Source organism: Spodoptera frugiperda, chromosome 29 (assembly GCF_023101765.2).
Source record: "Spodoptera frugiperda isolate SF20-4 chromosome 29, AGI-APGP_CSIRO_Sfru_2.0, whole genome shotgun sequence".
NCBI classification, from domain to species: domain Eukaryota; kingdom Metazoa; phylum Arthropoda; class Insecta; order Lepidoptera; family Noctuidae; genus Spodoptera; species Spodoptera frugiperda.
Window position 1 is genome coordinate 2,235,217 of NC_064240.1, and position 27,869 is coordinate 2,263,085.

The 27,869-nt window shown below is 35.2% G+C and overlaps 3 protein-coding genes across 3 annotated transcripts; all 3 read left to right on the forward strand.

Annotated features, from left to right (window-relative positions):
- Positions 1-6,429: 6,429 nt before the first annotated feature.
- LOC118268376 (uncharacterized) lies at positions 6,430-8,268 on the forward strand. The gene is made up of 6 exons (XM_035582841.2): positions 6,430-6,567; positions 6,813-6,858; positions 6,942-7,060; positions 7,189-7,266; positions 7,609-7,706; positions 7,984-8,268. Exons 1-6 carry the CDS (start codon positions 6,538-6,540, stop codon positions 8,168-8,170), a joined length of 558 nt encoding a protein of 185 aa, XP_035438734.1. The 5' UTR covers positions 6,430-6,537; the 3' UTR covers positions 8,171-8,268.
- A 2,152-nt stretch (positions 8,269-10,420) lies between these two features.
- On the forward strand, positions 10,421-12,586 carry LOC118268247 (uncharacterized). The gene is made up of 6 exons (XM_035582656.2): positions 10,421-10,576; positions 10,666-10,756; positions 11,125-11,228; positions 11,799-11,888; positions 12,057-12,157; positions 12,251-12,586. The coding sequence occupies exons 1-6, from the start codon at positions 10,547-10,549 to the stop codon at positions 12,459-12,461; spliced, it is 627 nt and encodes a 208-aa protein (XP_035438549.2). The 5' UTR covers positions 10,421-10,546; the 3' UTR covers positions 12,462-12,586.
- A 7,442-nt stretch (positions 12,587-20,028) lies between these two features.
- On the forward strand, positions 20,029-22,053 carry LOC118268248 (uncharacterized). The gene is made up of 6 exons (XM_035582658.2): positions 20,029-20,166; positions 20,253-20,343; positions 20,872-20,975; positions 21,220-21,309; positions 21,476-21,576; positions 21,670-22,053. Exons 1-6 carry the CDS (start codon positions 20,137-20,139, stop codon positions 21,881-21,883), a joined length of 630 nt encoding a protein of 209 aa, XP_035438551.1. The 5' UTR covers positions 20,029-20,136; the 3' UTR covers positions 21,884-22,053.
- Positions 22,054-27,869: the final 5,816 nt, after the last annotated feature.

The window sequence follows — 27,869 nt, forward strand, 5'->3', positions numbered from 1 at the left end:
AAAAAATATCGAGGAAGCTATCAGGTGCTCTCGATGACCCCAATAATATTTATTGCTTTTCACACGAGTATGATCATTGGTTCCAAGTGATTGGCAATTGTCGGTCAACTAGTTGCAACATGCAGTGAAGGGATGCTGTTGATGTTATTACATGTGCGTTATACTTTGTTCGTTTCAACATTTCATATTCAAATGCATGTAAGTATTAGATAAGAAAAAAAACTACTACATTACACCGTTTGTAACTACGACATTACACCTTGTAGTCCCTTCGCAATCACGGTGTCAACAAAATTATTTGTTTTAGAACAATTTTGTAGGGCTTACTAGCCATCTTCTACTGAAGATTACTTATTTTCTGTTTCGTTAATCATATATTATTAATTTGCATTCATCGCCTCTTCTATCATGGAGAAGGTTAGAGCCCTAATGACCGCGCTTGTTCAATACGGGTTGGTGACTCTACAGGCAAAAATAAGTAAAAGTAATTGAATATAATCAATAATTAAGACAAATAATAGATATAATATAATTTATTATTTTCTATCAAAAAGTGACACATCTTTTCATCACATCAGTGCTTTTCCCACTGATGTCGTATGACTAATTTAAGAGAGTGCTCTCTGATACTAATCGTTCTAAACCGCGATCTCCTACGCGTGGCATTTGGGAAGCCGTCTCTTTTGCAGAGGAGATCTATAATTGTCTATGAGTGGACAACTGACACTTTTTGTGGTCTCTTTCACATTTAAATAAGCGCATTCAAAATATATGTATTTTTTTATATGGGACAAGCTCCCATACCGCTGCAACACATGTAAGCCAGGTGATACAACCATGAAAACACCAGAAGTCGGGCGCGTCCCAGTATCCCAGGGTCCTAAGATATATTTACATACATACATACATACATACATATCGTTACACCTTTAATCCCCGAAGGGGTAGGCAGAGGTGCACATTATGGCACGTAATGCCACTGTGTACACCCACTTTTCACAATTTATGTTGTAAGTCCCATGTAATAGGGTGTGAGCCTATTGCCATATACCGGGCACATTTCCAGACTCCGTGCTATCACTGAGAAATTTTCGAAAAACCGAAAAAAGCCCAGTAATACTTCGCCCGACCCGGGAATCGAACCCGAGACCTCTTGCCCGGCAGTCGCACTTGCAACCACTCGGCCAACGAGGCAGTCAGATAAATTTAAGATATATTTACTAGGTACTAAATGCAAAAGTATTCTCCTCGACATAAATTACTTGTGTACATTATGATTTCCTCAATTGCATTTTGTTACAAACGTAGCCGTTCGATAGTTAATTGGTTGCCACAAACTCACAATCCTTATTATCATACACTGAAGTAGTATGAAAAATAAAATGACACAACCCATATGTGACCACAGCTGTGTGCTTCTAACTTTCAAAATACATAATTTGACATTCATAACAAAAGATGTTTTGTTAACATAGACCAATTTTGTTATCGTCAGTTGCAGAATACTCATGTAGGTATGTAAGTTGTAAATAGGTATGTGTAACTACTTAGTGCCAAGAAATATGTAAAATGCTGACTCTAAAATGAAACGTCTTAACATTACTCTTTGATATAGTTGGACCTTTAAAACGCGATCACCAAATCTGCTTGCCCTTGAGCCTAGAGGTAATAGCAAGTTCTTTTATGTAGAATAAATCTGTATTACAGCAGCACCTAGACTGTCACTTTCCGTTGATGATAATGAATATATCTCGCAAATAAAACTTTATCTGACAGTAGCTGGTTATATAATCATATAGTTTGTAAGATGTAGGTAAGTATATGTTAGAAGAGAATAAGTACCTACATATTTTGTTTATGTAGAAGTTATTGTATATTTAGTTACTTTGTGTCAAATTAGGCTAAGGGCTTGTTTCACAATGTCTGGATAGCTTCGCTGTATCAGATAACTTTGATTTAAGAACGTAATCTGTATGCACTACCTGTCACATAAGTTTACTACCCACTGCACTTATGTGGACACTTGTATGACGGTGTTGAAACAGGCGCTAAGTCTGTAAAAACAAATTTAATCTGTGCAATAATAACGTTAAATAAATAATAAATTACATTGACCAGTTATTCCTAATGTGTTACTACCGCTTTTTAAAAGTCATGCCGAGCTTAAAGCCTCGCGGGATCTAGACTTGACGCCTGTTACACTTAGAGCTGATCATAGCTCCTATTTCTTTACCTTTATAAAGTAGCATTCCGCGACACACGACACGCGGTGATTGTCGCACTGCTACTGGCGACTCGAGTCGCCAGTAGCATGCTCATGAATATGAGCCTCTAGCATGGCTTGAAACTAGTCGAGTTCCTCGTCAAAACATTACGTGAGTAATACCTTTATAAAGTTATAAGTACCCGATAAATTGATGTGATAGGTTTTTTTAAGCCCGACACAACTTCCCAAACCGCTGCAACTCCTGTAAGCTAGGATCTACTACAGTAGACACAGCCATGAAAACACTGGAACACTGAAGTCCGGCGCGTCTCGGGGAAAGAATGACTGTCTAGGATCCCGCAACGAAATAAATCAGAACATATTATTAAAGGAAAAGAAATGATGGTGGTTCGTACAAATTACGTTCTTAATTCAAAAGTGTCTGGTACATAACGGCTATCAAGACATTTAAAGCAAAACACGCTGTGTCTTCCTTAACCAATTCTGTATTCTTAAAAAATATTTTGGTAATTTGTGCTGCTTATTGAACGACATTTCATAAAACTGATACGTTGCTTCAGGTTCACCGGACACAGGGTGTTTTAACACTGTTGCATAACGTCCCACATTCATCGTTATCTAACCAGACATCCTAGTGTGCGTCCGTCGCTGTGTAAGGCATTTGCAAGAGCGGACCGAGAGCAGATGTTGTAAAATTTAATCACTTGCGTATTAGTAATGGGAATATACTCATACTGCTCGTTAGTCGAGTGGTCGTAAGTGCGACTGCCAGGCAAGGGGTCTCGGGTTCGATTCCCGGGTGGGGCAAAGTATTACTGGGCTTTTTTCAGGTTTTCGAAAATTTCTCAGTAGTAGCACGGAGTCTGGAATTGTGCCCAGTATATGGCAATAGGCTCACCCCCTATTACATGGGGCTTATTACACAAATGGTGAAAAGTGAGTGTACATTGTTTAATTATTATGTACGACATTACGTGTCGTAATGTGCACCTCTGCTTACCCCTTCGGAGATAAAAAAGCCGTGATGTTGTTGTACATACTCGTACTTCATTGAGAAAAACGATAATATGATAGCGTTATCCTTAACTATCCGAAAGTAAAAAAATATTTATAATATTTTGATGATTGAAATAAATATTAGTGTTACATAATTATTAGTCGTTTTAGACTACAAAGTCTAAAAAAAAGTAATTTACTTATACGAAATTATGTTTCCTCTATTAGCTTCAGAAATTGGTGTTAACCTTTGCGACATTATTATGTTTATTTGACTAATGTAAATTAGAAGACATTAAAATTTTATATACTTTTAAATTTTATATATTATGTACTGATTAGTTTAATATAGCTAAACCTATAAAATAGTTGAAAAAAGACGTCTCTATTCCTTTCTAAAATTATTATACAATCGTTACACCACCTAAAATATTTTATGAACAAGAAATTACTAAAAAACCCACCGGTTTATCAATTCGAGGAAAAGCCAACCACATTAATCCGGTATTAGCTACAAGTTACAACATGAACTAATCCCTGAATCTTGCGTTAAGTTTATGCCCCAATTACATCACATTCTATTTAGAATTTTCCCTGTTATACAAGAAGGAACATATTTCTTTAAGGCCACAAAATACACCTGATAATGTAAAGGCAAGTGTTGGAGGATGATCTACAGAACACAGCTCTAGAAACTGCTACATGTTGTGCGGCAACCTATTGCCCAGCCACCACAGCAGCCGTCAAACAATACATTAATAAACTTGATCATCATTGGGCCACACAAACAACAACCAGGCTTTGTTAAAAATTATATTATAGACTGCACGATTGGCGCGGTGGCTGGGCAACTGGCACAAATTCTTGTTTCGGTTTTGATGTCATGTGCATGTGAACTTGTATGTCTGTAAATGCACCCACGACTTAGGAAAAAATCCTAGCGCAGAGCAACGCTTTTTTATAAAAAAGAAAAAAGAAGAGTATTTATTATACCTACAAAATAAATAAACATAATAAAAAGGATGTGTTGCCTCACATTGTGTAACTCACAGCTTATAAAGGTGTAGTACATTGCACACTGAGGAATGTGTTTAAACATTACATATCCAATTGTTATGTTGACAATTTGGGCAGGAAACAGGGCGAAACGCAAACAGCAAGTACATGTGACTGTCATCAAAGAAAATTCTACCTTACATAAATGGCGCAAAGTCAAAAGTTGACAAGGTAGAAAAATTGCAAAAACATTTTGCCAAGACTGGTTTGGTACTACAGCAGCTATTTTTACATTTAATGACAAAAAGTGACAGTTTCGCATGAAATTGAATAATTAATCTTTGAGAAAATTTCATCATTGCTGTTTAGTGTAATACAAGTAGCACACATAGCAATTTTCACATGTTACGCTCATATTTTAACTGATCTACCTATATATACCTAATATAAATCTGCTATGCGGTGGGTAAACTTGCACATAACGTGCACAAATATGATATTATACTTATAATAATATGATATAGACGAATACAAGTATAGGGAAACCTCTTATGACTTAATTTAAACCACACATTTGTTATCATCTTGGCTGACAATATATAAAAAATTAGCAAAACAAGCCCAGTAGTTAAGTCAAAAAGTGTATTATTCTCTTTGAGCTAAGTTGAACACTCTTTAGGAAAACAACATTATAACAGCAACGCCACGTGTCCATTAGTGTATAGAACCGGGGAATCCCGGTACCTAAAATCCCGGTAAAATCCCGGTATTTATGTAGTAATAAAAGAACTGGGAATTCAAAACAAAGAACCGGGATTTTTTTTTGAAAATTCAATTTTATGGCAAGTGGCAACACTGACGCCGCGTACAAGCGGTGCGTCTATTGGGGGGTATATGTACATAATAAGGATCAAAATTCAATAAATATATGCCTCTTTTAACTAATTCTTGACGTCATATGGCTTTAACCATTTGTTTGACAAATCAAAGATCAGAAGAAATGTGAATTAATCCATTGGGTAGAACAAAGTCCATTTTAGTTTAAACAACAACATCTCGAAAATTGCTGGACAAACAGGGATTAAATAATAATAGATTCCGGTTATTTTTTGGTATGGTATGGTATGGTACCTATAAGCCGGTAAACGAATAGACGGAACACCTGATGGTAAGCAATTGCCGCCGCCCGTGGATACCCGAAATACCAGGGGCATTACAAGTGCGTTGCTGGCCTTTTGGGGATTAGGAATTTAAGGGTTGTTAGGGAATCGGGGATTGGGAAGATTCCAGCAGAGTCCGGTACCGAAAATCCCGGTTCCTTGAGACAGTACCGGTTCTCAGTACCCTAGTTTCCATAATATTCCTAGACAACTTATAACACTACAGCTCAACTAACATAATTGAATACTTGATTAATTTCATTATTTCTATGTTATGGACTCCTATGTAATAGGGAATGAGAATTGTTATACATTGAATACATAGAGGGTATTAGGTGGAGATAGGATCTGGTACTCGGTAATAAGAACAGATCTATCAGAACTCAGTACTTAGTGTCAACTACAATTGTGTTTAGCAACATTATAATGTGTAGTACTTATACAAATTGCGATCGGTACATATAAAGTAACTACAGTTCATCAACTATATCGATATGTAGCAAACTCCTTACTAAAACCACTAATAACAATCGATACAGATTTTTCTGCAATAGCTAAGTGTGGTGTGCAATATAATATAATTAAAGTGTGGGAGAGCAAAGCTTCGGTACGAATGAGTTGGCTCAACCGGAGTGATACCATGGCCTCACAGAAAACCGTTGCGAAACAACGCTTGCGTTGAATGAGTCAGGTTACCGGTGGACCCAATTACCTCCCTTGCCATTCTTCACCTTCCCCGATGCCCCAACAACCCTTAAATTCCTAACACCCAAGAGGCCGGTAATGCACTTGTAACGCCTCTGGTGTTTCGGGTGTTCATGGGCGGTAACGATAGCTTACCATCAGGTCAACATCTGCTCGTTTACCAGATTATACCATTAAAAAAATGCTAAGTGTAAAAAGTGGTTGTTTAATACAATACATTAAGGCTAACCTTTCCAGGAACGGGTAACATTACGTGTGCTAACGTCATCCAGTAAAATAAGGAAAATAAAATACCAACATTGATCGAAACCATTGTATATAAACCAAGCGATGTAATTAAACTATATAGTTAGATACTACCAATCATTGAAGTAGCATCATACAATCGATTATATATAACATTAAATATCATTTTAATTTGCTGAAAAATCGACATCATATTTTGACGTCATAATGAAGACATTCGGGCTTTTTTTATTAGTGGTAAATATTTTATTATCACAGAATAAAAAGACATTTCAAAAGAACATAAACATAAATTATAAACAAGCCAATAATATATAAGCTAGTAATTGATTCTAATATAAAAAATATTAAGTAGTAGAGTTTATTAATCATGTCATAGATTCGCTTATTTTGTGTATGATTTCGTTTAAGAAATTAATAGGAGTGACGCTACGTAAGCTGTTAATTATTTCAGTTTAAATAATCACAAATTTTGTTCACAGGTGCAGATATCTTTTATGACAACCAGTAATGGCACGCCGATGGGCGGTAAGTTAAAGCTTACTATCTTTCAAGTTTTTTATTTAGTACAATATGGTACAATTGATTTATTTTGTTAATTCTTCTTACAGTAAACTTAGATATCGAGGTTCCCGAGGAATGTAAAGGACAAGGTTTCTGTTCCGTCAGACCTCGAGGCTATGACGCAATCGAAGAGAAGCTCAACAGCATCCTCCCGCAACATATAATTGTGAGATATTCCTCTTTAATCCTGTAATTGTGTAATATGTTCTTAAACTTAACACTTAGTTATCATTTACATTTGGTAATTAACAACTATCTTTCTCGAGTATTAATTTTGAACAAATGTTTTTACAGGATCTTCACACCAGATCTAGTGATCTTTCAGATTTCTACCCTGATGACGTTGCCGATAACTGCCCAAGCACAATTACGGTACGAATATATTCAATATTATATGTAATCATGACTCGAGCAAGATTAATTTCATTTTCCATGATTATCTAAAATATTAATAACGCTTATTTAATGTACTTCTCATTTTCTCCCGTTACCTTTAAGTCCCATGAAGAACAGGGTATCCCATTGTAAAACACTAAGCACTGTTTTTATTTTATTGCTTACTACAAATTTGCAAAAACTGTAAAGTTCAATGATACTTTGTCTAATTCAGAAATTGAAATTACATATTTTGTAATCCTGCTTGCAATTACTCGAGTTACCTGTTGTGTTTACCGTTATATAATGAAAATCTAATCTTGTCTCATTATGTTGCAGACGCAATCGGTCTACATGTATGACCACGATTCTGATGAAGCGGACATCATCGTGCAAACCAAACTTATTCCCCAACAAATCACAGAAGTTAAATGCGAGTAAGTATTTTTAAGCGACTTTAAAAAACGAAGGAGGTTCTCAGTTTAACTACATAAGTATTTATGTTTGTCCGTGATTATCTCACGATTGGCTGGACTGGACCGATTTTGATGGGGTTTCCATTAAGTAGTATTTTTTATACTTGTAAAAAGTATAAAAATGAAAAAAAAGACGGTTGAAGTTGTTTGTAAACGTTAGTCTAATGACAATTATTTTGTTGTAAAACATGTCAAATAAATATACAAAGATATTTATTTTTTTCTATCCTTATTACAGTCGTCAGCAGATGGGAAATGGAGACCAATGCTTCATGAAAATGGCACTCAATGGTGTCAAGACTAGTTGTCGAGAGCAAATGGCAGAACGGACTTTACTGGTTTATGATCGTAGAATAGACAAAATTAGGATGAAAAGTTATAATATTAGTGTTTGCTGTTCCTGTCACATTACAACCGATCTCTAAAAACTTGTTATCTTCAAATAATTATGTATAATGAAATAATTTTTCTACGCTAAATGTTAATGTAATTTATAGAAACGAAGTAAATATTTGTATATGGTTCATTTTTTTTTTGTTGTTACCTACATACTATTTCCAAAATTGTGAATTTATACATACTTTTCGACTTATGAATCTAACTATAAATTGACCAAATTGAGTATAATTTCAAAGGTCTGTCATTTCTGTTGAAGGATAACTCTGAACGGACTAAGATTTGGAACTTAGTACCTTTTATTAACGCCATAGTAACTTTTATTCGGCTCAAAATTACCTGTCCAAAGATGTAACACACATAGCTATTGGAAAGTGAGACCAGGATTTGCATCCTCCTTTATATGCATTTTTAATGCACTTATCGATTGAATTAAAAAAAATATTTTATATGAAATGCTTTTTCACAAGTTTTAGATGTTGCGTCTTGTAGATAGTTATAATGTTATAGTTTCACCTCCCCATGTTAAATGATAGAGAGAATAGCTTAGTACTTATAATCAGTACAACAGCAGATCCAGCAGTAGCTCCGATAGTAAATAAGTATTCAATAAAAAATCATCGGAATATATTAGGAATGTTCCTCCACCATTTAAATGTTCCTCCAAATTATAGAGACTTACTTTTATATGTTATCCACGAAAAAGATACACCGTCGGCCAGTCCTTTGACTCTTGTTGCCACTAATCCATATTTTTTTCGTCTGTAGTTTTACTTACGCTATGTGCTTGAGTAACATGGAAAAAAATTCTGATCTAAGGGTTTTAGTTTGAAAAACCTTCTGAATAAAATTTTCACTTTACTTTAAGTGACTGTACTGAAAAAAATGTATTGCGCTAGAAAATTTCACCATAGTTGGCGCATTTAATAAGGATTGTAATATAGTATACGACTTTGCACATTTCTTAAATTCGGCACAAAAAATATTTTTCAACGAAATTTCGTTTTCATCAATTTATTTGCGCATACAAAAATTTCTTCTTGTGTACCTACTCAAAGCATATTTGATAACCTCGTATCCCTTAGACAACATTCTCTTGTTAAACAACATCGTCTGTGTATTCCTGATTTGCTTAGTAACATAAGTCTCAATATAGTCGCTAGAGGAAGTGATGGTGTGCATCATGTCTCACTAAAGAGCATGATTGCATTATGATATTCAAAGTGCATCAAAAAACATCAAATGTGTATTAAATCAAGAGGCGCGGACGGGGCAGCAGCGCAATGGCGGTGCTTCGGCAGCGTCGTGTACACAATGTGCGAGGGAGACGCGGCGGTGGTATCGTGTATACGAACCTATACACACGTTTGCTCGTCCTATCTCCATAAAAAAAAAAAAAACATCAGAGTTGGGTGGATCCACAATCAGGATACGTGATCATGCCTCATGATATGAATATAAGCTAAGCTAAGCTAATATAATATTAATTTAGTATGAGCTAGGGTTTGCCACTGACAGCTGGTAAATGTTAGTTTTGGGAATAATACATTTAAATCATTTATTTCAGTCAAAACCATACAATTTTATGTTGGTATCATAAGAGAAATACACATTACGAGTATGGAAATTTGTCTGCATAATAAATAAAAGCTATGTATATCTGTGCTTCACTGAACAAAATTTACACCATGGGTGATGCGAGAGGATCAGACTCTTACTGACTAAAAACCAGCACGATCCTACTCTTTGAGCCCCGGTAACTAGCTAGGCAGACCGCAGCTCAGTGTTGGGCATCAGCCCCACTGCGCCCCATCTGTAGTGGCCTAATGGCTCTTTGACGCGCGTGCTTACAGCGCGTTGCGCTTCCCAACGCGCTGTAGGTACCCTCGGGTCTGGGTTTGGTCTGAGGTCGGACTTCCCTTGCAGCAGACAGAATTAACAGGGTAGAATTAGGTAGCTTCTTAAGTAAAAAAAAAACACTTTTCAATTCAATAGAATATTATAATCGTCATAAATCGTCAAATTCAAGGTACACCCAGACCCCGAACATCAATTAAAATTGACAAGTTTGTTTTAATAAATTAAGTGAATGGTCAATCCGATATTAGAAATCGCAATTGCTGCGAATGTTTATTTATTTGCAACTTGTGCTCTTTGGACATACCCGACAAAATACCTTGCACAATGATACACGAAGTATTAATAATATTATAATAAGGTTTTTCCTCCTGTTGAGGAGTACCAAGCCGAGTATTTAATGGAGCTACAATTGACTTCAATATACAGTTGTCACCTATTCGCTACACACACTGGTCGTAAAACGTATTAATTTGTCCATAGAATTATTATATTATCAGTATAGAAGTTTGTTTGTTTGTTTTAATTTTTAATTTTGAAAATTTAAAATGTACCGCAATTCCTTTTCAGCTTATTTAGTAAGTAGACCCATGAAAACATTACTTTTTTCCTATTTCAAATCAATTTATATTTTTGTTCACTAATTTATTACTTGTATCATTTACAGACCGCTGTGCTTCTAAGCTTTTCAAAATCAATGGGTAATCCGCTCATCGATGGTGAAATTCTGACCCCCCCACCCGGCCTTCTTGACAACCGTAAGTATAAGATTTCTTGCTCGTTCCTAATAGCCTTAACATTACACTTTCTGCTATGCCTTAAAAAGATAAACAGACATAGGCGCTTACTATTGATGACTTATAATATAGTATATTATTTTCCATTCAATAGAGGAGACTCTTTCACTTCAAAATGAAATAATAACTATGTAAAAACACTTTACAATACATGTTGTGAATAAACAACATAAAGATAATATATTAATAATTTGATAGATAACTTATATAATCCCAAATTATTTAATTCACTGTCAAAGGTACATGTGCACTGTAAGTATATATTTATATGTATATAGGTATATCTTTCAGTGGAAGAATAATAACAGTGATTTCTTTATAACTTACAGTTCAGATGCCTGCAGCATGCGAAGATCAAACGTTCTGTTTCGAAAAGGGTGATAACTATCCTGACAAGCTAGTCGAAGACTTCTTAAAAGCGTTTCCTTTACAGGTAAGGATTACATTTTTAATTCTGAGATACTCATGAACGTTTAGTAACAATATACAGTAGAACTCCAATTATCCGAATTAATGGGGACCGGGACCCATTCGGATAATCAAATATTCGGATAATCGGATTTTTAAAAAAAAATGCCATTGAAGAGAATAAAAGCTACGTTTTGATATTGCACTATTTTTTTATTGAATTAAATTGCGGGGGAAGTCAGTGTAGGCACAACGGCAAGTTAAGACAAGTCAAGTCAAGACTTGACGCGCAAACACTGGCTTCGCGGGGGGGAGAATAATAGCGCACTTAGACTTTTTTTGGACAATTTTTGTGATTCGGATAATCGGCGATTCGGATAGTCGGAGTTCGGATAATTGGAGTTCTACTGTAATAGCAATACGGCGACTAAGCATAACTCAACTAAAAACAATGTTTACTGCGAAATAACCAACTGCTAAACCAGCATCTCGAGTTCCAATGAGAGGAGTCTCAGTATGGGAAAAGTATTACCAAGTTCTAGAGTTTTCAATATTTTTATTAAATAACTTTTCTATTAAATATTTCATTTTGCAGGATACACTTGGCCCAAGGATAGGCTTTAGTTTCCGAGACGGAGATAAGGAGAGTGGTAATGCGGATTGTCCAGCAAACAACACATTTGTTGTAAGTATTGTTGTTCCTATTTACGTTTAAATGGTCTTCAATGTTTTGTTTTTCAAAGTAGATTATGTACTTTACGGTGAAAAGAATATATTTAAAAACATAAACAATGAATTTATTTTTGTCAGCTTACAAAAGGAATTTGAAGAATGTTTTATTAATTGTTTACAGGATAAGCCTATTTACTACATTTTCGATGAAGAGGGTAAAGTCAGAGCAGTTATTCAATCTCCCAAAAAGTTCGAGCAAATCTACAGTACCAGATGGTGTGTGTAAGTAGTTAAATTCGTAATAAAATATTACTCTACATCCCTTAACACTCAGTTAGAGGATTATTCTTTTTACAATTTATTATACTATTTCAGGAATGAAGGAATCGTTAAGGATACGGAACATGTGCCTCTTCAAACGGCAAGATTCAAAACTTTCCAAGTTGAATGTGTTACAAAGTATATGGATTTTGAGTTCATAGTGTTGGAAGAAGATTTTGATCAAATAACATACAAAACTGTGAAGGCTATGGATGGTATTCCAGTTTGCTGCAGATGTCAATACCATAGGAAGAAAATTCAGTAATATTAACAATTATTTATTAATTTAAGCAAAGTTAATGAAACTAGACAACAGAGGCTTTTAATAAATAAATATAAGTCAATAATTATAATAAATTAAGAATGAAATATATTATATAATGAACTGAATTATCATAAATGTTTCTTTATTTACCATAATATTAACAGTTGACAGTTTTTCTTAAAAAATTAAGTCGATATAATATCTGTCGACAGATAGTTAAATAACATCGATATAAAAAATCAGAGGGTAAAAATAATAGGTATATATGAAATAATTACTATGCTGTAACATAATACCTACTATGTGACATTATGGGCCTTTATGTGTACCTCTGCCTATTCCTTAGGGGAGAGCGATGCTTTAGTGTGGGAGAACCATACTTCAGCATGAATGGGCCGGTTCGACCGGAGTAATACCACGGCTTCACAGAAAATCGACATGAAGCAACGCTTACGTTGGGTTTCGTTGTGTGTGTAAGGTTACCGGAAGCCCAAATACCACCTTTCTCAATTCCCGATTCCTCAACGGCAACGCACTTGACTTGTAATGTATTGCGGTGGTGTTTTGGGTATCCAAGGACGGCGGATTGCTTACCATCAGGTGATTAGTTAACTGGTTTACAGCTTTTCCCAAAAGTAAAAAAAAGATAAAAGGCGGGACGGTACACAAAAATAATAATAAAGGTTACTGCCAGTAGGTCTGTACCTCACAGTATTCTCTTGTATGTAGGTATTATTTAGTAGTAATTCATATTTCAATCAGTATGGTGCTACAGGGGATGGAGCTGTTCGTCCCATCCTCTCTGGTCCCTGTCGGTGGCAGGTATCGGCCCTGGTTTGATTCATCTTCCAGAAAGGCCTCACGCAGGAAGCGTGAAGAAAGTAATTTTAGACTTCACGCTGTTACTGGGTATTTCGAGAATTAATTAAAAAAGCCAATAAAATAAGGTGAATAGATTCGAAATTACAGAGGTGCATAAATATTAGGAAAATGTTCACACCTCTTCTGTATCTATTTACCCGTCGAATTCTTTTTCCCCATTAAAACGATTTTTTAATCCAATTTTATTTGGCGAGTCTGAGACCTGCACCTAAAAAGTTTACTAAATCTGTACCTTAGTAAAAATGCGTGACTTGGCTATTTAGTAAAAAACATTGAATGAACTTTTTAAGATAGTCAGAAGTATAAAAAAACGACAATCAAGGTTAATTTAATTAATTATCGAATAAAGTTGTGTTTAAAATTATATTCAACAACAACGTGCCTTATAATCATATGCGACATAACATACATCGTCTACAAGATGGTTTGGGATGCAATTAAATTACTAAAAATGAAAAGAAACTGTAGTAAAGCTGTAAAGCTAAGAAGTAAGCTTTTACTTCACGGTATCTGGTTCCGATTTTCTGACATAATATGTCGTATGGGGCAGACCTCTTTGACTTAATTTACACCACATAATGATTTGTTATCATCTTGGCTGACAATATACAAAAAAAAACCGGCGAAGTGCGAGTCGGACTCGCCCATGAAGGGTTCCGTAGCAGCAAGTATATGACATAATATAAAAGTTATAAAATAACTTGGTTTTACATAGTGTTTGTATGAACGACAAACTTATATTTGCGTATTTCGAAAATGTATTATTTCTTAAAAACTAATTATGATATCTGGTTCAAATCAATTTTCATTGTAAGTTTCTATTGAAATCTACGGCTTATATTTTTTCAGCTTTCTCACTCTCTTATTTTAAAAGTTAGAGGGAGGGGCACTAATAACATAACAAACGATACGGGAAGGGTTTTTTAAACTCATGTTTTCATGGTACCAAGTTATGAATTTTTCCAATCGCACCGCCGCGCTAATCAAAATTAGGTAGACAGGTGCTTCTTGATTTCTTGATGTATATGGGTATTTTGTTACACGTTGTATAAGAGTTTCGTTTTTTGCCATATGGCTACGGAGCCCTAATGGGCGAAATAGGCCAAGCCATTAAACTAAATAGTCCATTATTCTCTATTAGCTAATTTCAACATTATTAGGTTAGATAGATTACATACATTTTAAGTTATATGCGTACAATGGATGGTCTTAACACACAATGGGGATTTCTTCCAGACAACCTTTAGATGGAACAATTAAAAACAAAACAGATAAAGGGTAGATGTGTGCACAAAAAGAAATAAAATAATGGTTATTAATATAATACACTAGCAATACCTATACTAAATATATACATACATACATACTATATATATATACTAAATATTTACATATATACATTATATATATATATATATATATATATATATATATATATATATATATATATATATATTGAGTTGTGTGTGTGTGTAATAAATACTATGAAAGGAAAAACAAAGACTTACATAGAGAGAAAGTAGTCCTTCACAAGGTTTTTAAATTGATATAAGGTTTTGGCACGCCTAAACTCAATAGGCAAGCCATTCCATAATCGAGCTGCTTGTATAGTAAAAGACTTATCGAAGAAGGAAGAGGAATGTATAGGAATGCATAGTTTAAGATATTCCGACGACCTCAGGAACTTCGAATGTGAGTCACCGAGACACTGAACACGGTATTTTAAGTAAAAAGGGGTTAAAGGTTTAAAAAAAATAAGGAAAGAATATGAGAGTTCCGGCGAAGTCGAATAGGAATCCATTTGAGCTTATTACGGAATTCAGTTACATGATCATATTTGCGAAGACCAAATATGAATCTGATGGAAAGATTTTGAAGTCGCTCAAGCTTATCCAATTGTTCTTGAAACAAATCGAGATATCTAACATCCGCATAGTCCAGAATAGGCAGAAGAAGAGATTGAGCAAGTGTAATTTTGGTAGCAGTGGGCAAGAAATTACGGAACCGTCTAAGGGAGCCCGCAGAAGCAAATAACTTGCAACTGACCATCTCTAACTGCTTAGTCCAAGAGAGGGAAATGTCCAAGAAAATCCCCAGGTTCTTGACTTTTCGAGAGAAAGAAATAGTATTTAAGTAAAAAACCTGAGGAAGACTCGTCCAATCAATTTTGGAAACAGTACGCGCGTTACCAATGACTGTCATTTGCGTTCTGGATGGATTAATTTGCAGTCCAAAGTTAATGCTCCTTTTTTATTATTTACAAATACGGCAGAGCATGCCGCATGTCCATACCATTCCTAGACAATCTACAACATTACAGCCCTTCCGTGGTCAAGGTACATGAAGCTGTTCACACAGAATTGAATTGATTTATAATTATTCATTTTGTTTGAAAAATGACATTTATTTAATTTGCTCTTTTCGTTGAAATATTTAGTTGTATTGTGCTTCTGTGATCGAGTACTACTTGTAGTTTTATTTAAATCGATCGTAAAAAAATACGATCGTATAATGACAGGCTTTCCCATTTCAAGATGGTATCATTACAAAAAAGAAGGGATATACTCGATTCGGTTTTCCTATTTAAAATCCTACGACACAAAATTGATTGTCCGCAGCTGCTGAGTCAGATAAAACTCCGAGTCCCCGCTAGGATACCACGAGCTCCAATAACTCCTTTGTACCCTCCACGTCGTAGAACTGTGCTTGGTGCCAACTCTCCTATCCCTCGCTTAAATTGGTATATTGCTCCTCGTGTAAATTGTTAAATAGTTGCAGTGATCTTGTTGACATATACGCTGACCAGCTTAGCAAACTCAAAAGGATTCGCCTCCGAAATTCAATTGAAACTGAATAATTAGCTTTATTTGTATTTAATTTCTAAAATATAATTTAACTCAATTTTCACAATGTTATTTTGTTAAGTTTCGGATGTCTTATTATGTTGTATAAATGTTAACATTAACTAAGTTTTATAACGCATGCTGTGCTTACCTGTAAGAGATTGTTACACAAATATTTGTCTTATATTGAATGTATTTATATTTCTATCGTGTAAATAATTGTTGGTGAGCCAAATAAATAAAAAAAATAAAAAAATAAAATAAATGATGATAATAATATGAGTGATCTCCATGCTGTATAGGTGTGACATAATTAATATTTTTTATTAAATACACAACGTAACTCGTAATGTGGCGTATTCCTGTTAGGACGTCAGAGATGAGGAAAAAAGCAACACATTACATCATATTACCGCTAAATAACTAGACTGATTTATTGGTTGTGATATTCGTAATATAATCTTATGAAAAGCGTCATCATAATTACTGAAAATAAACAAAACAGGAACTGTTGGATTATTTATTAGAGGTAGTGATTACTTTATAGTTGAAATAAAGAAAAGATTATTTCGGAGGGAAAAAAAAGGTATAATCATTTGTAATAAAAAAGTAACAGAGTAGAGTTGCCAACATAAAATATTAATAAAATATTGCTACATTAGAAGCTGTAAATGCTGCTACAAAGCCTTTATCTTCATTTTTACTTGTACTTTTCTTCTGTGTCCGGCAATTTTTACTAACATGACCATACTTGTTGCAGTTGAAACATCTTGGACCTTTAGGTTTCACATAAGTCTGTTTTTCAAACTGTTTCTTCTTGGCTGAATAAAAAGCAGTAGTATCGGAACTCTGAACTTCTTGTAGTAGTTTAGTTTTGATAATATCGGCACTGATTTTTACTCCTGAGCTCTCTATAGCCATAATCATTGGTTTGTACATCTCCGGCAAACCAGCTAACATCAGGGTGCCCAGCCATTCGTCATCCACAGTAAATCCTTTGTTTCTTAATTTATGTGCCGATGTCATGATTTTGTTAACGTAATCCTCGACACTCTTGGAGGTTTCCAGTGTTGTAGTGATGAGATCTTTTAACAAAGCAACTTTCCGCGTCAATCCATTGTCGTCGAATGCTCGTTCCAGATTCAACCAAACTTCTTTTGCTGTTTTCGCGTCCTGTATGTGAACGTAATTGATAGCGTCCACTAACAGTTTTGACTTGGCTTTTACATCTTTCCTGGCTTTTATTCTTTCATTATTTTAGTTATTTTCACAGCATAATGTCTTACGGCATTTTGCTGTGGGGGCGAGCTGCGGATGTAGAATCAATTTTTATTTTGCAAAAGCGAGCTATTCGAGCAATATATAACTTGCCCCGTCGCGAATCTTTGAGAGAACTATTTAAAACTATAAACATTCTTACAGTGCCTTCTCAATTCATTTACGAAAATATTATGTACGTGAGAAAAAATCAACAATTGTTTGAAAAAAGAAGCGACAGACACAATTTTAATACGAGAGGTAAAAATAAGTTAGCTATACCGCAATTCCGATTGTCCAAAGTGCAGAAATCCTTCATGGGATTTTGTGTTAAGTGTTACAATAAACTACCAACCACCATACTGAATCTGAACGAGAAAAAATTTAAATCTTGTATAAAGCGTAAACTGTGTAAACAGACATATTATAAACTGTCAGATTATATTGAAGATAAAAATGTGTGGCAGCATGTTGGTCCGACTCCACTGGACACTCGCTCACACTAGACAATGCTCTAATACGATCACTAGTTACACGTTAAATTAAAGTACTAATTTATTCCAAGGTAGTCTAGGGATCCTGTGGCATCAAGCAGTTATTTCTTTTTTTATTTGAAAAATTAAATTAAAGATTATTTTTTAATTGTATAGAAGCATTATTTCAAAATTGTAAGTGTACATAAATATGTGGGCACTATGTTTGAAACAACCCGCTTTTTTATTTTATTTTATATTTACAAATTGGTTTTATTGTCCCATAGTTTTGACGTCGTATTGTCGTTACATTGTTCCTACATATATATACAATAGGTAAATGATCAAATAATGTATCAGATATTGTAAAAATCATTTTTTGAAAAGAGTAACGATGGAGTTTCTTGCTCGTTCTTCTCCATTCGAAGCAACACTTTGGAATGAGCGCCTAGCTTCACTGACAGACAGACTGACGGACAATTCAATTTGACGTTTCAAAAGTGCCTAATTTAGGATTAATTGAAATAAATGCTTTGACTTTGACTTTGACTTTTTTTCCCGCTATCGACTTCCTTGTCGACTATGCATTGCCACAGATCTTCATGTTCTAAATATGCTTTTGTTGCAAACTTCCAATTAGCATAATTATCCCGTCCAACGAGTTTTTCGATGTTAAATATCGTATTTGCAGACATTTTTCACAATTTTATTTGTACGTTAACTTTCGGTATGACACGTCACTTCGCCGGTAGAATTTTCAATTTTCTCCAAACGGACTTTTCACGAGTAATCTCTTATTTCGCGTAGATTTATATTGAACCACGCTCTGCTACCATGTTGGATTATTTATTAGAGGTAGTGATTACTTTATAGTTGAAATAAAGAAAAGATTATTTCGGAGGGAAAAAAAGGTACAATCATTTGTAATAAAAAAGTAACAGAGTAGAGTTGCCAACATAAAATATTAATAAAATAATTGCCAGTGCAATGAAAAAGGTTGCGTTCACAATTCAACAGGAACATTGAATCCCAACATGAATAACATTACCTAAAATATGTTTTTATGAAATAGATTATAGTGATAGCAGGAAATCTTCATGGTATGGGGAAAGGGGATTTTTTACTCAAAATTTAACGTGTACGAGCATTAATGAATAAATCAAAACAACTGGATCGATTTTAATCATTTTTTCAGTAAATGACATAGGCTATACACGTTGTGAACACAGCAATAAAGAAGCAGACAATCCATGATAGCGTACCACATGCAGTAGTTGCAATATCGCGTCACACACATAGTTTCATCTACTACACGGACAACTGTGATGACACGATAAGCAAAGTGATCAGGAGGGCGGCCGATGAAAGCGACTATAGGATTATTGACTACAACCCGAAAATGGCTATTAAACACAGAGACGAGTAATGTTCTTTGGATCAAAATATAAATTTATATAACAGGAGGTAATGTGTATACGGAAAGCATCAATAAAAACATAACTGCTATATACATAATAAGATAATTTTTAACTCTTTGACTTCTGTAAGCTCTGTTGAAGTCAGCACACGCGACAAGGGCTGAGGCGTCACGCACACATATATGTCCTACAGTCGGTAGCGCTGTGTGTTGGGTTGTTCCTTTCCCAACAAAATGGTTGACCGGACTAATTGCTGACACACACGTCATACTCGTGAACGAGTGCCTTCTGCTGGGGCAGGTCGTCTCCTGCAGCAAGCCGGTGGGTTGACTTGTCAGAGCGTAACCCAAACTTAGCCTAAGCCAAACTTAATTTAGTAGATAAAAAAAAACAAATAAGTTAATACGTAAGTATTTTTGTAGTTATGGTTAATTGTGGTGTGCAACGTAGAGATAGCAAATAGATGAAATTTATTGTAAAAAAAAAATGTATGACTAGGGCACGGACCAAGAGTCCGGGCAGAACAAATGTAAATAAACATTTTAAAAAAATACCCGTGGGAAGCCGGGGCGGTTCGCTAGTTAATAATATTATAATGAGGTTAATGTTATTAAATATTTCCTAGTATAGGTTTTTCCTCCCGTTATGGAGTACCAAGCCGCGTATATAACGGAGTTACAATTGACTTCAATGTACAGTTGTCACCTATTCGCTACACGAACTGGTTGTTAAACCTATTAATTTGTCCATAGAATTATTATCAGTATATAAGTAGAATACTCTTAATTTAAAAAAAAACAAAATGTATCGAATTTCGGTTTCAGCTTATTTAGTGAGTAGACACGTAACTTTTTTTCCTATTTCAAGTCAATATAAATATGTTTTTGTTCACTAATTTATTACTTGTATCATTTACAGACCGCTGTGCTTCTAAGCTTTTCAAAATCAATGGGTAATCCGCTCATCGATGGTGAAATTCTGACCCCGCCACCCGGCCTTCTTGACAACCGTAAGTATAAGATTTCTTGCTCGTTCCTAATAGCCTTAACATTACACTTTCTGCTATGCCTTCAAAAGATAAGCAGAGACCTATGTCTCTGCTTATCTTGCAGTAAATAAAAATAGTAATAAATAATAGTAAGCGCCTATGCACTTATTATTGATGACTTACAATATAGTATATTATTTTACATTCAACAGAGGGCTTCAAAATGAAATAATAACTGTTTAATAAACACTTACTTAACTTATATAATCCCAAATTATTTAATTCAGTTAACGTGCACTGATGTTTTTTTCTTTTTTTTTTGAGGGGGGAAAATCATCCTATTACTTCTCCCGCCTTGGGCGAGAGGGAGTGTCAGACTCTTACTGACTAAACACCACCCCGTTCCTTCTCCTGCTTTTCGAGCCGGAGCCCCGGTAAACCCGCTAGGTAGTCCGCAGCTCCGGATCAGGCATCATCCCATGTGCGCTGATGTAGGTCGTACATCTTTCAGTGGAAGAATAATAACAGTGATTTCTTTATAACTTACAGTTCAGATGCCTGCAGCATGCGAAGATCAAACGTTCTGTTTCGAAAAGGGTGATAACTATCCTGACAAGCTAGTCGAAGACTTCTTAAAAGCGTTTCCTTTACAGGTAAGGATTACATTTTTAATTCTGAGATACTCATGAACGTTTAGTAACAATATAATAGCAATACGGCGACTAAGCATAACTCAACTAAAAACAATGTTTACTACGAAATAACGAACAACCAACTGCTAAACCAGCATCTCGAGTTCCAATGAGAGGAGTCTCAGTATGGGAAAAGTATTACCAAGTTCTAGAGTTTTCAATATTTTTATTAAATAACTTTTCTATTAAATATTTCATTTTGCAGGATACACTCGGCTCAAGGATAGGCTTTAGTTTCCGAGACGGAGATAAGGAGAGTGGTAATGCGGATTGTCCAGCAAACAACACATTTGTTGTAAGTATTGTTGTTCTATTTACGTTTAAGTGGTCTTCAATGTTTTGTTTTTCAAAGTAGGTTGTGTATTTTACGGTGAAAAGAATATATTTAAAAACATAAACAATGAATTTATTTTTGTTAGCTTACGTAGGAAATTGAAGAATGTTTTATTAATTGTTTACAGGATAAGCCTATTTACTACATTTTTGATGAAGAGGGTAAAGTCAGACCAGTTATTCAATCTCCCAAAAAGTTCGAGCAAATCTACAGTACCAGATGGTGTGTGTAAGTAGTTAGATTTGTAATAAAATATTACGATACATCCCTTAATACTCAGTAACAGGATTATTCTTTTTACAATTTATTATACTATTTCAGGAATGAAGGAAAAATCATTAAGGATACGGAACATTTTGCTCTTCAAACGCCAAGATTCAAAACTTTTCAAGTTGAATGTGTTACAAAGTATATGGATTTTGAGTTCATAGTGTTGGAAGAAGATTTTGATAAAATAACATACAAATTTGTGAAGGCTATGGATGGTATTCCAGTTTGCTGCAGATGTCAATACCATAGGAAGAAAATTCAGTAATATTAACAATTATTTATTAATTTAAGCAAAGTGTATGAAACTAGACAACAGAGGCTCACCGTGTATCTATAAAGTAGTTTATATATAATAAATAAATAAATATAAGTCAATAATTATAATAAATTAAGCTTGAAATATATTATATAATGAATGAACTGAATTATCATAAATGTTTTTTTATTTATCAAAATATTAACACTTACAGTTTTTCTTAAAAAATTAAGTCGATATATCTGTAGCTATTTAGCTAAACACCGATATAAAAATCAGAGGGTAAAGATAACATATGAAACAATTATATGGTATAACGTAATACTATGTGAGATCATGTGCCTTTATGTCTACCTCTGCCTACTCCTTAGAGGAGGGCGATGCTTAAGTGTGGGACACCCATACCTCAACACGAATGGGCCGGCACGACCGGGGTGATACCACAGCTTCACAGAAAACCGACGTGAAACAACGCTTGCGTTGGGTTTCATTGTGTGAGTGAGGTTACCGGAAATCCAAATACCCCATCTTCCCAATGCTCGGCGTGAATAAATATTAGGAAAATGTTCACACCTCTTCTGTATCTATTCACCCGTCGAATTGGGTAGTATCCTCGGTCAATAATAAATTATTAGAACTTTTCAATACAATAAAATATTCAAATTTAATCACACTCTCATTCATACATTTGATGAACTACTCAATTTTCGATTTTTTCTAGCTAAATTTCTAGAAATAAGTCTGCTATTTGACGTAAAAATCTGATGACGTCATAATAGAGTATTTCATACAAAGTTCATAGAAAATATCGTTTTTGACGTTTCGAAAAAAGTATTGAATTTGACTAGTAGGCAACTAGCCTATTCTTTTCACCCGTTTTACCTATACCATATTATGCCGAATAGCTAAACAACCAAGCCCCATGGCTTGGTAGTATAGTAGTCAAAGTCCATACTTTGACTATAATGTAGAGTTTGTCTACGATTACATACGCTTGAAATTAAAAGCTGGAAAATGTTGCTACACGCTCAGAACTACGTGCTACAAACTACCCACCACGAACTACGCGTCACGAGCTATGGCTGTAGTATTTCGCGACAAATTAGTGTCGATTTTGTTCTACAAAAGAATTACGTTCGTCAGATACCAATTTGACTAATAAAGATTTATAAACACTTTTCGATACAAACAACTGTAGTAAAATTATCTATACTTATAATAAATCTGTAAAAGGGTCAATTCTGTACATTGAAAATATCTATACCTACGTAAATCTGTTATTATGTCTTATTATCCTGGGCATAAAATGGGATACTTTTTATCCTGGAAAAATACGCAGATTTTTTTTTCAGTTTTATCCAAAGACGTTGTTCTGTAGAACCGCGTACACACGAGAAATCTTCATGTTCATATTCCGGACGAGCTCACTAACAATGTTGTATATGCTGAAGCTTTCAATTAACTTTCTGTCGCATTGTCACGATTACTTTTTTATTTTTGCAAACTTTTCGTCACTGTCAGTAATTTACTGCTACATGCTGACGCGAGCTCAACAGCAGTAACTCAATAGAGGGATATCCTTAATTATTATGGGCCTAGCCGTATTTGGGTCCAATAGATATTTATAAGATGTCATTGTCAGAGTTACTTAAAATGGAAAGGTAAAACATCCACGCGAAGTCCGACATCCGCCCGGACGGAGTCGCGGGCGAAAGCTAGTTCATAAATACTTATAGGCAGCACAAGTATAATGATGTAAAGAGGAATATTTTGAAACTGTTTTTACACTTTTATATTATAATAATGCAAATTATTGAAAGCTAGTTCATAAATACTTATAGGCAGCACAAGTATAATGATGTAAAGAGGAATATTTTGAAACTGTTTTTACACTTTTATATTATAATAATGCAAATTAGATTTTTTATAACCTATGAAATTTCTTTCCTGAGCATTTTTTTTTGCCTTCAGAATGAATTCCTTCTTAGTTTTAGTTTTTATCAATTACGGCGACTATTCAGACGCTGTGACCCTGCAGTCGCGGTGACTCTTCAGACGCGGCGACTCTTCAGACGCGGCGACTGTTCAGACGCGGCGACTATTCAGACGCTGTGACCCTGCAGTCGCGGTGACTCTTCAGACGCGGCGACTGTTCAGATGCGGCGACTCTTCAGACGCGGTGACTCTTCAGACGCGGCGACTGTTCAGATGCGGCGACTCTTCAGACGCGGCGACTATTCAGACGCTGTGACCCTGCAGTCGCGGTGACTCTTCAGACGCGGCGACTGTTCAGATGCGGCGACTCTTCAGACGCGGCGACTATTCAGACGCTGTGACCCTGCAGACGCGGCGACTGTTCAGATGCGGCGACTATTCAGACGCTGTGACCCTGCAGTCGCGGCGACTCTTCAGATGCGGCGACTCTTCAGACGCGGCGACTATTCAGACGCTGTGACCCTGCAGTCGCGGTGACTCTTCAGACGCGGCGACTGTTCAGATGCGGCGACTCTTCAGACGCGGCGACTATTCAGACGCTGTGACCCTGCAGTCGCGGTGACTCTTCAGACGCGGCGACTCTTCAGACGCGGCGATTGTTAAGGCATCAACTTATTTATCTAAATGGTAAATGATATTTATTTTTGCAAATAGGGTACAATGTAACTCTTTTACACTTCAATCTCTTAAATAACTAGATGAGGCCGGCATTTCCAATCGGACTACTCTAAGAAGAAATGCCAAAACAAACTCAGAGGTCATAGTCTCTTTTAAAGTCCAGACCATGAAATAGAGGATAATGTGAGAGAACCGTGCAAGTTGATTCTGTAGTGGTCTTTAGAGGAAAGAACCACAACAGTCTGTTCAGATGACAGTACGCATGTGTCAGTTTACAATCAGCTCAGCTGACGGCTGTTGCTGAATGATCCAACGAACAATACCAACCCAAAGAACATTTGGGTAGGCCACGCAAATGCTCAAACTGTCAGAATATTATTTACTAAAAGTAAAATGACTAGCCAAAGTCTCATACGGTCCTCAAACTAACAATTTTAAAAAGAAAAAGTAAACATCTAAAAGAAAATAAAATATATAACAAATGTCGAATTATATTAATGTCAAATTGTATAAAAATATGACTATATGTTACTAACATGTCAATAAGACCTGTGTGGACATTATAGCAACTCATTCTCATTCATCATCTAAGTAGTCTTTTATTGCATATTTTAGGTAATACAAACCTATTCTTTAATAACATTTTTAAATTTATTTAGGTTTAAACTTTGAATATGGCTGGGAACTTATTGTAACAGCGATTATTGTAAAAACATTGAAATCTAAACAAACCGCTTTTTTTCTTAAGTGTAGTAGTAGGAACAACATATTTATTTTTAACCGACTTCCCAAAAAGGAGGAGGTTCTCAATTCGGCCGGTGTGGTTTTTTTTCTTTTTTTCTATGTATGTACCGATCACGCCGAGGTTTAAAGACCGATTTGCGTGATTCTTTTTGTCTTTGACGCGGAATTTCTCAACTTATGTCCCATTATAAATTTGATTCACATTGGTTCAGTAGTTTTTATTTTATTAGCATTACAATAAGTACACACTTCAAGCTTCCTTGTGCGAACTGCTAGGGAGTGGAACTCCTTGCCGGAGTCTGTATTTCCTGATGGGTATAACCTGGGTGTCTTCAAAGCCCGAGTGAATAGGTTGCTTATGGGCAGACGTGCTCCACCGTAGGCCGCATCATCACTTACCATCAGGCGAGATAGCGGCCAAACGTCGGCCCATTTAACATTAAAAAAAAACATGTCGTCATTTTTAGGGTTCCGTAGCCAAATGGCAATTAAAACGGAACCCTTATAGATTCGTCATGTCTGTCTGTCTGTCCGTCTGTCCGTCTGTCCGTCCGTCCGTCCGTCCGTCCGTATGTCACAGCCATTTATTTCCGAAACTGTTGGGCCTACATAGTTGAAACTTTGTAAGATGGTGTATTTCGGTAACCGCTATTAGAATTTTGAATAAAAATTAATAAATTTAAAAATTAAAGGGGGGCACTCCATACATGGAACTGATTCAAAAATTTTTTTTTCAGCTTACATATCCGTGGATAGGTCTTTAAAAAAGATATTAAGGTTCCTAAAACCACTTTTCGTCAAAATCAATCGTTTGAAAGTTAGACGCTTCCAAAGTGGAAAAATGTGTGTCCCCTCTAACTTTTAAAATAAGAGAGTGAGAAAACTGAAAAAATATATGCTGTAGATTTCAATGGAAACTAACAACGAAAATTGGTTTGAACGAGATATCATTATTAGTTTTTAAGAAATAAAACATTTTCAAAAACCGCAAATATAACTTTGTCGTTCATACAAACACTATGTAAAACCAAGTTATTTTACAACTTTTATATTATGTCATCTACTTGCTGTTACGGAACCCTTCATGAGCGAGTCCGACTCGCACTTGGCCGGTTTTTTACGATAGTTCGTAGATGATCAACATCGAACAGTTCTGGTCCGATTTGCGCGATTCTTGTTTTGTACGACGCGGATTGGCTCATTTTAGGTCACATAAGAATTTTTCAGATTGGTTCAGTATTTTTTATTTTATTAGCATTATAAGTACTTGAACGATGTAATTTTCATGATCTATTATATAAAAATAAGTCGGGTTTTCCTTCCTGACGCTATAACTCTGGAGTTATATAACTCACCAACTGATTTCCATGGTTTAGCTTTCGTTGGAAAGGTCTCGGGCTCCGTGAGGTTTATAGCAAAGAAAATTCAGGAAAAAAGACATGGTGGCGAAACGGAGTTCGCCAGGTTTGCTAGTATTTCATAAATTTAAACATCGATTACTTAAACTGTTCTGGTCCGATTTAATTTTGCGTCATTCTTTTTTTGTTCGGCCACCAGATGAGCATCTGATGATTATAATCTATATATTAGTTGTGACAATTTCTAAAAACTGTTCAACCATTTATGTCTGATGATCATCATTTCATGTCAAAGAGCTGATGATGGAAGGCGTAACTCCTCAATGGTTAAAAGTTCAAAGAAATTTCTTTCAAAAATATGCTTACATATTGATCCAGCATAGTAGTCTTTGAGGCTATTAGGTAGACCTGCTTATAGAAGGTAAGGGCCTCTTTCACCATCTCCAAGTAAAGTGTTGAGTAGTTACTTGTCGATTAACGATACTTGGCAAGTAAAACTAACGAGTAACTTTTGTCAATTTCACAAGTAAAATTAAAGCTCTGAGTAACTACTTGCCGGCTAAGCCAATGACGTCACAAATCGTACATTACATTCGTTCAATATTACGTCAACATTACTCGGCAGACGTTGTTATTGGTGGGATAGCTGAGATTTGCGACATGCGTGTGCATGTGTGTGTGTGTGACATGTGTGTGCATGTTCTTTGGTTAGGAAAATTTTAATAACCCGTGATACGGAGATATATGCGAGACGAGTTTAATTAATCATGATTTAATTAAATAATTAAAAAGACATACCTAATCACCTTTATATCTTAGGAATTACTTTGTTTCGTCAAGTTTTATTGATACTTAGTTCACTGAAGGTATACTTCTATAAACAAATTATAGCCAAAACATCAGTTTTATCAAAGTCCGATCAACACGGGATTTAAAGATACGAATTGTTGATGTCCGTTGGCACCGACTTCTAAACTAGCAGTACAATGATAGTTATTTTTTGGATTTTAGTTTAAGGTTTTTAGTTAAGGGTTTATAGTTTTGGGAAGTCGGTTTTTTTACTAGTAGTTTCTAGTGTTGATATTGTGTATATCACTGTACTTTTTAAATAATTTAATGGTTTTATGAGCATACGCTACATTTTCATAAATATATTGAGAGGCAACAGTCATTATATTAATTTCTTTAAATAGTTCATGTAATGTGGGGCAACGTTTAATTTAAGAAAAAATAAATATTCGTAGGGGTTTCCTATGACGTTCATTGAATGACGTAATTTG